Here is a 13,730-nt window from a genome sequence, read left to right as displayed (position 1 = left end):
GTTAGCGCTTTTTTTTGTTTGTGTAGTGGACGGATCACTTTTTGGCAGGTCACGGTTAAAAAAAAAAAGTGCGTAGGTGGAGACGACATTTGGCCTGCACGTGGGACGGGCTGACTTTGGCTAATTAACGGTAACCAACAGTTTCTAACGCATGTTTGCTGTGAAGATTGATTTTGTAGCCACGCTAAATACTTAATGATCGATTGAAAACGCATCATCTTATATAACAGCGTCGCTGGACTAACATTAGCTAACTGGTTCCTTTCTTTTTTGAGAAGTTTAGGCGGTTGGGATAAGCTAAGCACCGTGGTGACTCCGTGTGGATTAGCTGGGCTAACGTTTGTAAACCACCATCACCCCGAGTTGATCCAGACTCGACGGCACAGGCAGGAGTTAAAACGGTGAGTTTATGTGTGTGTGCGTGTGTGCGTGTGTGTATTAGCTTCTGTTGGGCTAGTTACTGCTAAGTCTGCGCATATTGAAATTACGGCACAATCATCATGCTAATCAGTCCGTAGGTATAGAAACACCTGTCTTCATTTGTAGGCTAAAAGGCCGCCACGCCCTTCGCGTTCGAAGTGGGCTAGTTAACGATTAGCATCAAGCATTAGCTAACATTGTCTGAATTGCAAAAGTCTTATTCACGTTAAACGTCGGTGTATAGTTTCGTAGAAAAGTTGAAAGTATAACCGTTTATGATGGTGTAAAAAGCGAAGGTTTGTGAGTTACTGGTGTTTGGTATCAAAACGTAGATACACTGACCAAGTTAAGCTGTTTTCACTTAGTATTAGTTTTACTTACTTGTTTAAATCAAGCAAAGTTTTGACTCGATATATGCACAGTGTTGCTGTCTTGTCGTTGCCTTATCAAAGAAATATATTTATATCAGTCTACAGTTAGAAAAATTATAATTTCATTCTATCATAATGGTGGAGTATACACGTGTCTGACTCACTAAGGAGTACTTCTTTGCTTATATGAAGTTTACTATGGCAAATTATTTAGCGCTAAAACAAGGATGATGATGCATATTAGGAAACAGAAACTATATTTGATATATGTATATATTACAGCATATTTACAACAGAGACTGGTGGGATTCTTAAGGGGCAGGAGGATGAAATATCCATGCAGTGTTCATGATTCACTCAGTATCTTGACAGACTTGTTGTGTACAATACACAGAAATGTATGAAAGTGGATTATGTGGTTTACATTACTTCTATACAAATTAGAATGTCAGATTAATGGGATATTGAAGGTATCCATTTGGGCTGTCACTGATTAGGTAGTCGACTAGTCAAATTATAATTTTTTTGTTGTCTAAGTGCTTACAGGACCTTGGGTTGCTGTGCCTATTAACTCATCTTCACAAGCTGACCACTTTCCAGATGACTCCTGCAAGTTAAATGGTAGCCTGGATGCAGTGTGTTTACTATTTTTTAAAAAAAACCTTTATCTCCCACCATAGACAAAGGCCTCATGTCTTTGACAAACATGTTCAAGATGCTTTTAGTTAGTACACTAGCCATTTCAGGGGTGCACAGTCTTTTTATTTTGTTCAAATGAACTCATCCACCCATCTTTGCTTTGGGCTGTGTTGCAAAACAGAGGAAAAAAGAAACAAAATAAATTAGTCCACTGACATATTTTTGCAATATGTATGCTCTATGCTAGGCTTGAGTTTTTTTTTATACCCTCAATATATAAATTATTTTAATTAATTAATAAAATAAGCATTATATGAGCTTAAACCAGCATTGACAATCCTCAAATGTACTTATCAAAGCAGTTTTGTCGGTGAGAGGAAGAACAACTTGCATGCTCTTTGTGACTTCTATGGTTAGAATCGGTTAAAATTGCAAATCAGGTTTCATGTGAAAAAATCAATTTGATTTTAAGCCAAATCGCCCAGCCGTACTCCGTCAATTATACTTTTTTTTTTTTTTTTTTTTATAGTCGACTTCCTTAATTATGTCGACTAACCGTTGCAGCCCTTCCTACCAGCTGGTTGGAACTGTTATTAGATTGTCTTTCTTTTTGCCTTGTCCTTCCAGATTGCCACAGCCATTGGTCTGATCAAGATTTGTACAGCACCATTATCTCCAGCAAACATCAAAAAGCAAGTATTGGCATGAGGTGAGTATATTCATAAAGAACTATTCTTAAACAACCCCACATCATTTAGTGTAATTTAATTTGGTCATTTTGTGCTATTTTAGGCTAGGATGTCCTGGTTACATCTTTTTGCCCTTATCTGTGTCATTTAAGTCTAATCAAAATATACTATTGACACATTGATTAACTCCATGATCCAGATGTACAAGAACCTGGTTAAGATTTTTTTATCTGTTTTGTTCTCTAAACTGCATCTAATCAAATTCTAGTTCTGAATGGAAATGTTGTATTGATTTTTTGTATGTGTGCATGTGTTGTGTGGTTTTTTTTTTCCCAGATAAAATCCAACACATACGCAGCTGTATTGATTATCATGAATTACTTGAATTCATGAAACTGCAAAAATGTCATCAATCCTAGGACTACCTGCACAAGGAACAGATGTAACCATTCTCATAACCAGAGTCCACACACATCCCCTGTGCATGCTTGTGGAATTCTGGGGAAAATTTTCTCTAGAGAGAACAGCAGAGTATGAGAGCCTAGCCAAGGACATTCAATCTCCTGGAAACACATTTCAAGACTTGGAAGGATCTCCTGGTGATCAGTGCTTGGCTGACATAGATGGCACTTGGTACAGATCCCGTATACTCTCAAAAAATGGCTTGAAATACAGCGTGTACCTCATTGACAGAGGATTGACATGCAGTGTCACCACAAGCAATCTGGCATGGGGTAAGAAAGAGCACTTCCAACTACCTCCTGAGGTGGAGTTTTGTGTGCTAGCTAATGTGCTACCAGTGTCATCTGTAAACAGATGGTCTTCAATTGCTCTTGAGTTTTTGAAATCTCTCTCTGGGAAGTCTGTAAGTGCACATGTGCAAGCTGAACTTGTGCCATACAGAACATTTGTCCTAAACATCCCACACATATCCAAACAAATGTATGAGATGGGATTTGCCAGGAAGCTATCTCCAGATGTATTTCAGGACTTCGTACTCATGTCACTACAATCCAAGAGTCAAGCTGAAGTGTCACCAGAGGTCCAGCAGCACTTGAATGTAACAGGAGAAAAACTGCACAAGCAAGAGGTATTCTTATACCCAGAGCTTCCAGGAGGAACTGTAGAGACTGTCATTGTCACAGAAGTGACAAATCCCCAGAGGATCTTTTGCCAGCTAAAGGTCTTCTCAAAAGAGCTAAAGAAACTCTCAGACCAAATCACGCAGAGCTGTGAGGGCAGTATGACCACTTGCATTATAGGCCCTGAAATGATTGGATTTCCGTGTGCTGCAAGAGGAAGTGATGGCAAATGGCACCGCTCTGTTCTACAACAGGTATTACCAACCAATAAAGTGGTGGAAGTACTGAATGTTGACTATGGAACAAAACGGTTTGTGCAAATGGATAAAGTAAGACCGTTGGCTGCAGAGTTTTTCAGGATGCCAGTTGTCACTTACATCTGCTCTCTCCATGGAGTCATTGACAAAGGGGTGGGGTGGACAACCAGCCAGATTGACTATCTGAGGTACCTCCTCCTGTACAAGACACTGATTGCCAAGTTTGAGTACCAAAGCGTCTCAGAAGGTGTTCACTATGTAACTCTCTATGGGGATGACAACATAAACATGAACAACTTGTTTGGTTCCAAGGAAAGCTCCTTCCTGGGTTGTGAGAAAACACTTTCTGATTATGCCATTCATAGCACTGCATACAGCCATCAGCAGCTTGCCCAAAAACAGACAAAGACATTAACTCTTGGACGGACTGTCAAAGAACAGAAAGTGGTCGCAGAGCAGTTGCCTGCTGAAGAACTGTCTCTAAACTCCACATATGTGGCAGTTGTTCAGCATGTATCGAACCCATCAGAGTTTTGGATTCAAACGCAGAACTACATAAAGGAGTTGGACGAACTGATGGATAGTATCTACCATTATTGCAAAGATTCGCTGGATAAAGATGCTGTGAGAAATCCAGCTGTTGGACTCTATTGTGTTGCCAAGGCAGAAGATGGTGACTTCTACAGAGCAACTGTGGCTGAAGTTAATGAGACAAAAATCAAGGTGTTCTTTGTTGATTATGGAAACACTGAAGTAGTTGACAGGAGTAACATCAGAACCCTTCCTACCAAGTTCAAAAAGCTTCCACAACTGGCATTGAAATGCACCCTGGCTGGTGTTAGACCAGAAGGTAAGAGATGGACTGCAGGTGCCTCTGAGTTTTTTGCCGGCACAGTCTCAGACAAAGTGCTAAATGTACATGTTACAGCAAAATATGATGACAAGTACATTGTTCAACTAACGGATTCAGAAGCACAAGGAGAACAAGATGTCAGCACACTGATGTGTTGTTCAGGCTTTGCTAAAAGGTCTGAGATGCAGAGGGTTGGGTCTTCTACACAACTTCACAGACGTTCAGGTGTTTATTCGAACAATGAAATGTCCTTGCTGGCTCAAAACACAGTTGGCATTGCCGACAATGAAAAAAGCGCTGCTTCCTTTAAGGAACAGATGTTTCAGATTGGAAGTGTCCTTGATGTCAGTGTGTCTCACATCGAAAGCCCAAATGACTTCTGGTGTCACCTGGTACAAAATACAAGGAACTTGAATTTCCTCATGCATGATATACAAGTTCATTATGCAGTCTGCGAGTTTGAGCCACATGTAGAAAATGCATGTGTTGCTCGTCACCCTGACAATAAAATGTGGTACAGAGCCCTTGTGATTCACAAACATGAAACCCCTCATGTGGATGTTTTGTTTGTTGACTATGGACAGACAGAGACGGTCTCCCTCTATGATCTGAGAAGGATCTGCCCAAAATTCCTCACTCTGCCTGGTCAAGCATTTCGATGCAGTCTGTTAAACCCAACTAACCCCACATCTGCCATAAATGAGTGGAATGAAGGAGCAATAGCAAGGTTCCAAAACTTTGTGAAAAATGCTGCATCGGAGTTTGTGATCTTGAAGTGCACCATATATGCTGTCATGCACAGTGAAAAGAAGATTGTCTTCAACATTGTAGATCTAGAAACTCCTTTTGAGAGCATCTGCACCACTCTGGTTAGTCTTGTCAAAAGTGCACCTCCCAAGAAAGCAGCCAGGCCATCTTTCCGTCTGGACACATACTACTACTCAACACACAATGTCAAAACTGGAACAGAGGAACAGGCCACTGTAACTTGTGTAAACAATGTTGGTGAGTTCTACTGCCAGCTTCAGAGGAATTCTGATGTGCTTGAGGATCTCAGATCGAAAGTGAACAATCTCTGCCATCAGCTTGAGAATGTCAAGCTCCCATCAGTCTTTGGCACTTTGTGCTTTGCAAAATACACTGATGGGCAGTGGTACAGGGGTCAGATCAAGGCTACAAAGCCAGCACTACTTGTACAGTTTGTGGATTACGGTGATACTATCAAGGTGGACAAATCTGACTTGCTCCCAGTTCCATTGGAGGCAAATGACATCATGTCTGTGCCTGTGCAAGCAGTTGTATGCAGTCTTTCTGATCTCCCTGCTGATGTTCCCAGTAAGGTCAACAGCTGGTTTAAAACATCTGCCACAGAATGCTCATTCAGAGCATTAGTAGTAGCTAGAAAACCTGATGGGAAATTGCTGGTTGAGTTGTATGACGGAAACACTCAGATCAATGCAAAGATCAAGAAAATGTTCCAGATTGAGAGGCATACAGATGAGCGGGTTGTCCACCAGTGCTGGAAACCTGTTGAGGCTTCAGGAAGGCACGCACTAAAGACTCCAAATGCTGTCCCAAAGCAAACCACAGACAAGGATCATAATCAAGCCCTAAAGAGAATGAATTCATCCGCTTCTTCGTCTCTGCATCAAACAGAGGATGATAAGAAATCCAATGTATATCCACATTCTGCACAGAAGCCCACTCACCATGTTGGTAAGAATGGTCAGAAGGTCAAAACTGCTCCACTAGAGCTGTACAAACCACCACACCAAAGGCTGTCTACTGAAAGTACATCAATTGATGGTTCTGAGCCAGCTAATGTGCCTGTCAAAGCAAGAAAAGAAAAGCTTCCCACAGTTACCATCTCAAAATCACCTGAATTCTTGAAGATAAGCAATGCAGGGAAACTCCCTAAACTTGCAGACCTGCCCTCAACCTCTGTTGCGCCTGGTATGGCAGCCAATGTATATGTCTCGCACTGCAATGGCCCATCAAGTTTCTTTGTGCAGCTTGTAAGAGAAGTGGATGCATTATCTTCCCTGGTAGAAAAGCTCAATGATCCTAGTTTAGTCACAAAGATGAATGATATCAAAGATTTGCATCCAGGTGATCTTGTTCAGGCAGAGTATTCAGAAGATTCCTCATGGTACAGAGCAGTTGTAAGAGAAATCCACATCCATGCAATGGTTCTTGTTGAGTTTGTGGATTTTGGAAATGCTGCAACGGTGCCAATGTCTAAGATAAGAAGACTTGATCAGTCCTGCTTGCAGTTACCAATTTACAGCACACATTGTATGCTGAGTGATGCTGCAGGTGTTGTAAATGAGGGACTGCTCAATCCAGAAGTGCTGTCAGCTTTCAGAGAAGACATTGGTAGCAGTGGAGAAAGGGTGTTTATGTGTCACTTTATCAGGCAGGTGGGATCTGTGTGGGAAGTTGCTCTTGAAGACAATGGCGTGAAGGTTGAGTGTAAAGGAACTTCTAGAGGTCCTGAAATCACCACAGAGAAACTTGAACAAGTCACAGAAAAGCCCACCAACATTTCTGACATCAACAGAGAGAACACAGAAAATCTGCTACCAAATCCCTGCCCCCTGCATTACCATCAGCAGGAGTTTTTAGAAGGTCAGCAGTTAGAAGTCTACATCACGTCCATCAATGATGCTCTGACCTTCTGGTGTCAATCTGCAAACTCAGAAAATCTTGATAAGATAATATTAAGTGTGTCAAAAGTCAGTGATGCAACGGATCACAAAGAAAATGACTTTGGTGCTCTCTTGCCTGGTAGCCCATGCATTGCTCTATTTTCAGATGATCAGTTTTGGTATCGTGCAGAGGTTATTGACAGAGATGGAGATGAGCTGTCTGTTCTCTTTGTGGACTATGGAAACATGTCCAGAGTCAATGTTAAAAGTGTGAGAGAAGTTGACCCTTCTCTGCTGGAAATTACGTCACAGGCATTTTTGTGTGAGCTTGAAGGGTTTGATACTTCACATGGATCTTGGAAGAGTGGTGCAGCAGATCACCTGTCCATGCTTACAGCAGACAAAACCTTACAGCTCACTGTCACTAAAGTAACAAGAGCACAAGGAAAAAGCAAATGTCTTGTGTGGATGGAATGTGAAGGCCAGGTGATCAACAAGGCAATGAAAACCTGGTGGAAGGGCTTCATGCCAGAAGATGAATCTGGGAAAGAGGTAGTAACCTTTTCAAATAAATTGCAGTGTGACACAACTGTGGATGAGGCTGTAGTACCTGAGGATCAACTACAGCAATCTGACATTCAAGAAGTAAATATTGCTCTCACTTACACCAACCCCGAGACAGACCACATTGAAGAGCACAGCACATTTGCCCCTGCTAACCTTCAAAAAGAAGATGAGGTCCAAAAAATGGGAAGAAGTCCAAAGGATAGTGAGTGCTCCGAAGACTCTGCTCAGACTGCATCTGACTTTAACTTTGAAACAGCAGATGAGCTCCAAAAACTGGGAAGAAGTTCAAAGAACAGCGAGTGCTCTGAAGACTTTGTTCAGACTGGGTCTGACTTAAACCTTGTAGAGGTCATAGATGATTCAGAGTCTACAGGAGCTGACAAGAAATCTCTTCCTGCAGAGATAAATACTGCTCAGACTGCATCTGACTTAAACCTTGTAGACGCCATAGATGATTCAGAGTCTATAGGAGCTGACAAGAAATCTCTTCCTGCAGAGATGAATACTGCTCAGACTGCATCTGAATTAAACCTTGAAACAGCAGATGAGGTCCAAAAACTGGGAAGAAGTCCAATGACCAGTGAGTGCTCTGAAGACTTTGTTCAGACTGGGTCTGACTTAAACCTTGTAGAGGCCATAGATGATTCAGAGTCTACAGGAGCTGACAAGAAATCTCTTCCTGCAGAGATGAATACTGCTCAGACTGCATCTGAATTAAACCTTGAAACAGCAGATGAGGTCCAAAAACTGGGAAGAAGTCCAATGACCAGTGAGTGCTCTGAAGACTATGCTCAGACTGGGTCTGACTTAAACCTTGTAGAGGCCATAGATGACAAGAAATCTCTTCCTGCAGAGATGAATACCTCTACTATCACATTTTTTTCTGGTAAGCAACAGAAGCTGCCCAAAGTACAATGGAAACTATTTTACTCTGATGCTGACAATTGCCTGTTATGTGTCAAGATAATGTGTTTTGTTTTTTCTTTCAATTTCCAGCAAAGGCAAAGGAAAGAGATGGCAGTGAAGCAATGACAGCAGCTAAAATGGTAAATTGTGATTGTCACATGTTGTAGGTGTTAAAGACAAAGCAGTAAAACATTAACTCCCCAGGGCAAAGGAAAATAGAGATTGCACTTGTTCGTATTATGCTAGAGATTTATAAGACACTTTTGGAGCCAAGTGTATTCAACACTGCAAACACAAAGGCAGAAGTAGTTGATTAGGGGAATCCATCATGAGTTTCTGCAGTTTATATTAGACTTGAAATCATTGCAGGATTTAAAATGTGTATTTTTGGTAGTACTGTTGAAAACCAAGGTGTGTCTCATTTTCTCAAGGTTCCTCGAAAATCTGTGAGTCCCATGAAGAGCGCTGATCTACATGAGACAACTGATACAGTTTTGGAAGTTTCAGAACAGGTACATGAAATGACAACTACAAGGACAGAAATCAAAAGGTTTCTCTTAGGTCATGTACTTAATCGTATAATATGATTCATGGATATTGAACAGAGCAGCTGTATCAACCTCATACACATTCAAATCATGTATTTTGTTGTTATTTTCCAAGAATGTGATGTTATTCCTTAACTGTCTTTATTCTCCTTTCATAGATTCAGGCTGAATTGGTGCTACACTCGCTTATGCTTCCTGGGCAACACATGTGTGGTTAGTGGTTTCTTTACTGTCACGCCCTACATTTTTTAATCCAAGCTAAAGAAAAGAAAAAGTGAGTTACTGTTTTTCGCTAAAAGAGTGTGACTTTTATCTACACAGATGCTCCCACAGAGCAGGAAATTGAGGGTGGAGATGGCACCACACAGGAAGAGATTCCTTGTATAATCACACACATCAAGGTAATGTAACACAGAAATATTTTACTAGTAAGGGGAGAAACATGTCAGACTCAGCCCACAGGTCAGAGGTTAATTATGTGTTATCTTCCAGAGTGACTCCACAGATGAAGATGAGGCTTCAGCACATTGTGACGATACACAGTCATGTTAGTATACATAATTATATGCCACATTGGACACACACTATCAATTTTCCCACTCTTGTATGCATCTACATTTTGCATGTTGTTAGCCCTATCTGGAACAAGCAAATAGTATAAAAGACAAAGGTAAAACAGAGTGTTCTGAGTATAGATAAATCTGATATTTTAATCCCATCCATGTTAGTTAACAGGGCTCTTTTCATAGGCACAGCTGTAGTTGTTTATTGAATTGTGTGTTTGTATCTGCAGCCCTGCTGGCGGACACAGTCACAGACCCCATTGAGCCACACACAGCTCCCCCTCCAGAAATGGTAAATAATTTGCTTTGCTTGATGCACAGTAAGCTATACTGTCTGAAAAACATGTTGCTTTGGGTTTGAAATGACTGCTAAAATAGTTTTACACAGTATATTTGTAAACAAACAACAATGGAAATGTTAATGTGGTTTTTTTTTGCTGCTCAGGATGATAAAATGGCTGAGGTGCTCTATTGTTTTGAAGAGGGGTTATTGGAGACATGTCCAACAAATGCCGGCACAGGTATCAGAATATCAGTAAATTGCCACTAAATGTCACTGTTTGACTCAGATTGTACTGTTTTTACAGTAATTTGGCTTTTTTATCACTGCAGATTTGGAAGAGCTAAGAGATGAGGAAGAAGCAACGAGTGCAGGAGGAGACTGTCTGAACAATGTGGCAGCAGAAGAAATGAACATGTCCATCACTGTGAGTTTCCCCTAGGGCATTTATATGTAGCTACAGGGGTGAGCCACATTTTCTGGCCTCCAGGGAATCAGGTCTGAATATTATTGTCCCCGTGCTCTATTTAAACATTAGTTTTATATATATATATATCTAATGTGATATTACACAGTCTTTGTACTAAGGAGCGTGCAGTACTAAGACTGTGTGATGTCCAGTCCAAATGAAATAGACATTCACATTCTCATATAAAAACGTAATGTATTTTATGCATTTGTGGAAGGGCACCAGACTTAACATAAACTGGAAGAAGACTTCATGTGAATTGTTTTAATTGACGCCATCTTTTGTGTACAGCGAGCCAAGGATAATGTTGGTCCTCATGCTGATTTTGGTGCTCAGGTCGATGTTGGTCCTCTGGAAGAAAAAGAGGATCTTCCTGACACTTTCGCTGAAAAAGCAAATGAGGTATATGATAGTTAAACTAACAATTGTTCTCTGTATGCTTCAAAATATATAGAATGCATCTGAATAGTAATCCATTAGGATGGTAATCCAAGATTTTCTTGCTTAAGTTGTTCCAATTTTTTTAAATTACAGGTCCAGAATGAATCACTCGGTGAGTCATGTGTAATGCCAAACACATAAGCAACAACATGTACTATAAGTGTAATGTTAAATCATTAATATGGCTAAATATCACAGTAAATTTTGACAAGCTGCAAACTTTCCTTATATTTTGCTTTACCTGTAGACACAGACCCGATTTCACAGTCCTAGACCTTTTTTCTCAAATTACACAGTGTAAGGATGTGCAGTAAATATGAAGTGTGTGTATCTTTACAGAAATTCCTTTAAGGAGCACCGTGATGGTTAAAGATACTGACCTAGACCCTGAGGTGCCCTGTGTTTCTAGTCCCAACGTGGTATAAAATGCGCTCACCTAATGTTGCTGATGTGTATGCTGGAAGTGTCTGGATAATCAGTGTGAGCTTGTGTTACAGGATAACTTGATGACAGAGGATGAGACCGTGGCTCTTCATCAGGATAAACTCCCTGGTGTGTAACATTGACCTTTGTGTATGATAAATTGGTTTGTTGAACACATTTTGAACTTTAACCTCTTCATGTCTTTATGCAGCCTTTTCACTTGATACAGAGTCAGAAATCTGCAGAGCTCAGTCTCCAGATTTGGTAATGTGTATTTAGTTATGGGTTAAATCTAAGCTCCGAAACATATTGTTCCTGAAGAGTAAATGCTTTTTTATTGCTACTTAGAGTACTTTGGTTGAAGAGGTGACCTGCCTGGTTGGAGAGATCACTTTGACTGACACCTGGCCAGGTATCACACTCAGTCAGAAACTCAGTTTTATTGTTTTTGGAATATGTTTGTGTGACAAGAACACACACATTTGATGTTAAATATTTGATCTTGATTATATCTTCTTGTGCTGTCAGACTCCCAGTATGAAACTGAAACTGTGTCCGATGACAGCGAGCAGTGGGTGAATGCACCCTCCCAACAAAGCAAGGTAAAAATGGTTTACTTCATTTTAAGTCCGTGGGCCAATATTCAAATGAGGATTGAGTAGCTGTACATTTTATTTGCTTCATTTCAAGCTTTGCATTATGTTTGCAGTGCACATTGCTCAGATATGCACTTACAGGTCCAGGCGGACCAGACGTGTTTACAGCAGATTTCAAACAAGTAATAACTAGGGATGTCCCGATCAGGTTTTTTTTGCCTTTGAGTCCGAGTCCGAGTCATTTGATTTTGAGTATCTGCCGATACCGAGTCCCGATCCGATACTTTCAAGATTCTCTATAAAGCCGGTAAATAGGATTTCAGACATGCAGCAGCTCATCGAGACCTCGCACCAAATGCAACTGTCATACCTAGGCCTGTCATGATAACAGATTCTGCTGGGTGATTCATTGCCAAGAGAAATTATTGCGATAATCGATAATATTGTCGTTTTGAGACCATGTTCAACTAATATAATGATAACAACATATAATGCAAGTACACCCTTTCAAAGATCAATAAACTTTAATTTCTTAAGAACATTTAACACTGGAAAGGCCCCAATCATCAACATTATTATTATTATTGTTATTATTAATGATATTAATATTAATGTTGATATTATTATTATGAGTAGTGGTAGACCTTTTACCATAGCTTATCTGAGCATAGTCAATGGAGTTAAGTCAAACCAACTAGCACGTCATGAGCAACAGAGAGCCAAACAACACGCACTCTCTGGGAGTGGGCTCACCTGTATGCACATGTGCTTGTGTGCGCACGCGTTTGCATGTGTGTGCGCGCATCAGGCCGGTGCAGACAGCTGCAGTAAATTTTACAAATGCCACCATATAGACAGAAACACATAGAAACTGATAGCAGAGCTGGCACCAGAGGACTGGGCAAGAGAACTAGAATGGGTGGCGCTGCAGCGAGTGCCGCCAGTGAGAAGGCAGAGAACTTCACTCGTACAACGCGGACTCTCTCTGATAGCACGTTGTGTACATGAGCATGTTTAGTGTCGTGGTGAATTGTGGAAAAGTGTTGAGCAGCTTCACAGCTCTCTGTGTTGCTGTAACTTCCAAGCCCTGCAGCGCTGTGACGCACCGTGGCGACGCAGACAGCGAGCTGACCGTGGTCTGCTCAGAACATCCACAATGAGTTAAAAAATAAGAACTACCTGTTGATTTGACACATTTTAAGACAGAAGCCGCGGGCCATATAAAGTCTGATGGCCTTTATACTCTACGACGCACCGGAGTGACGCCTTTTGTCATCCAGTCTCTTTGGCAGCGAGAGAGAGATAAAGAGAGGAAAACAAACCAGCATGCAAATGTAATTTATCGTGCAATTAATTGATTTATTGTTTATCGCGACAGGCCTAGTCATACCCCTACACTACAGGACACAGAGCCACCCTGCACAGAAGGCGTTAACTTTGAGAGTCCTAATAAATATATATCCGAGTCCTGATCGGGAGGTAACATCCGATTCCGATCGAGTCTGAAATCACGTGATTGGATCGGGACATCCCTAGTAATAACCAACAAATGCCCCTCTTAGTCCCCTAACTATGTGCTTCACTCCACCACAAGTCTTTCCACAGCTGATTATTAGCATTAATAATAAGCAAACTTTATATTGTTAGTTATTAAGAACAAAGGTAGAAATGCTGAAACCAAAATGTGCAGGATCCAGTGGACTGTTATGGTTTAAACATCATATATTTACAGGAGTTAGATGACAGTGTGCTGTTAGAAGAGATGTCTTCTGCTGAGGACAGCTTTGGTAAGTCTAGCTCTAGCTCTCACAATCTCTGCATTTATAAGGTAAATATGAGTCATTTAAATATAAATATATCATTTAAACCATGTTTCTTCCTTCCTTTTTAGAGGCCCAGCTGTCAATGGTAACTCATCTATCTCTGATTGTCAACAATTTTGCTGAGAAGCAGTCAGAGGAATAACTGCTTATTTTTT

At 40.8% G+C, this 13,730-nt stretch overlaps 1 protein-coding gene across 1 annotated transcript; it reads left to right on the top strand.

The window, feature by feature from the left end:
- The first annotated feature begins 2,522 nt into the window (after positions 1 to 2,522).
- On the top strand, positions 2,523 to 13,717 carry tdrd6a (tudor domain containing 6a). The gene is made up of 18 exons (XM_028397918.1): positions 2,523 to 8,412; positions 8,523 to 8,572; positions 8,864 to 8,944; positions 9,139 to 9,193; positions 9,302 to 9,381; positions 9,473 to 9,527; positions 9,774 to 9,835; positions 9,989 to 10,064; positions 10,156 to 10,250; positions 10,584 to 10,694; positions 10,827 to 10,845; positions 11,073 to 11,152; positions 11,231 to 11,285; positions 11,368 to 11,420; positions 11,505 to 11,568; positions 11,685 to 11,758; positions 13,485 to 13,539; positions 13,644 to 13,717. Exons 1-18 carry the CDS (start codon positions 2,523 to 2,525, stop codon positions 13,715 to 13,717), a joined length of 7,029 nt encoding a protein of 2,342 aa, XP_028253719.1.
- The last annotated feature ends 13 nt before the right edge of the window (positions 13,718 to 13,730 follow it).

The sequence above is a fragment of the Parambassis ranga genome, chromosome 24 (genome assembly GCF_900634625.1).
Source record: "Parambassis ranga chromosome 24, fParRan2.1, whole genome shotgun sequence".
Lineage (NCBI taxonomy): Eukaryota > Metazoa > Chordata > Actinopteri > Ambassidae > Parambassis > Parambassis ranga.
Note: the sequence above shows the minus strand (reverse complement) of the source record. Positions and strands in the feature narration are given on the sequence as shown.

Bases quoted from the DNA above. Each gene is read 5' to 3' on its own strand.
- tdrd6a (XM_028397918.1), top strand. From the start codon at position 2,523: ATGTCATCAATCCTAGGACTACCTGCACAAGGAACAGATGTAACCATT. The intron at 9,528-9,773 runs GTTAGTATACAT...TTGTATCTGCAG, and splicing joins TTGTGACGATACACAGTCAT to CCCTGCTGGCGGACACAGTC. The intron at 11,153-11,230 runs GTATAAAATGCG...CTTGTGTTACAG, and splicing joins GTGTTTCTAGTCCCAACGTG to GATAACTTGATGACAGAGGA.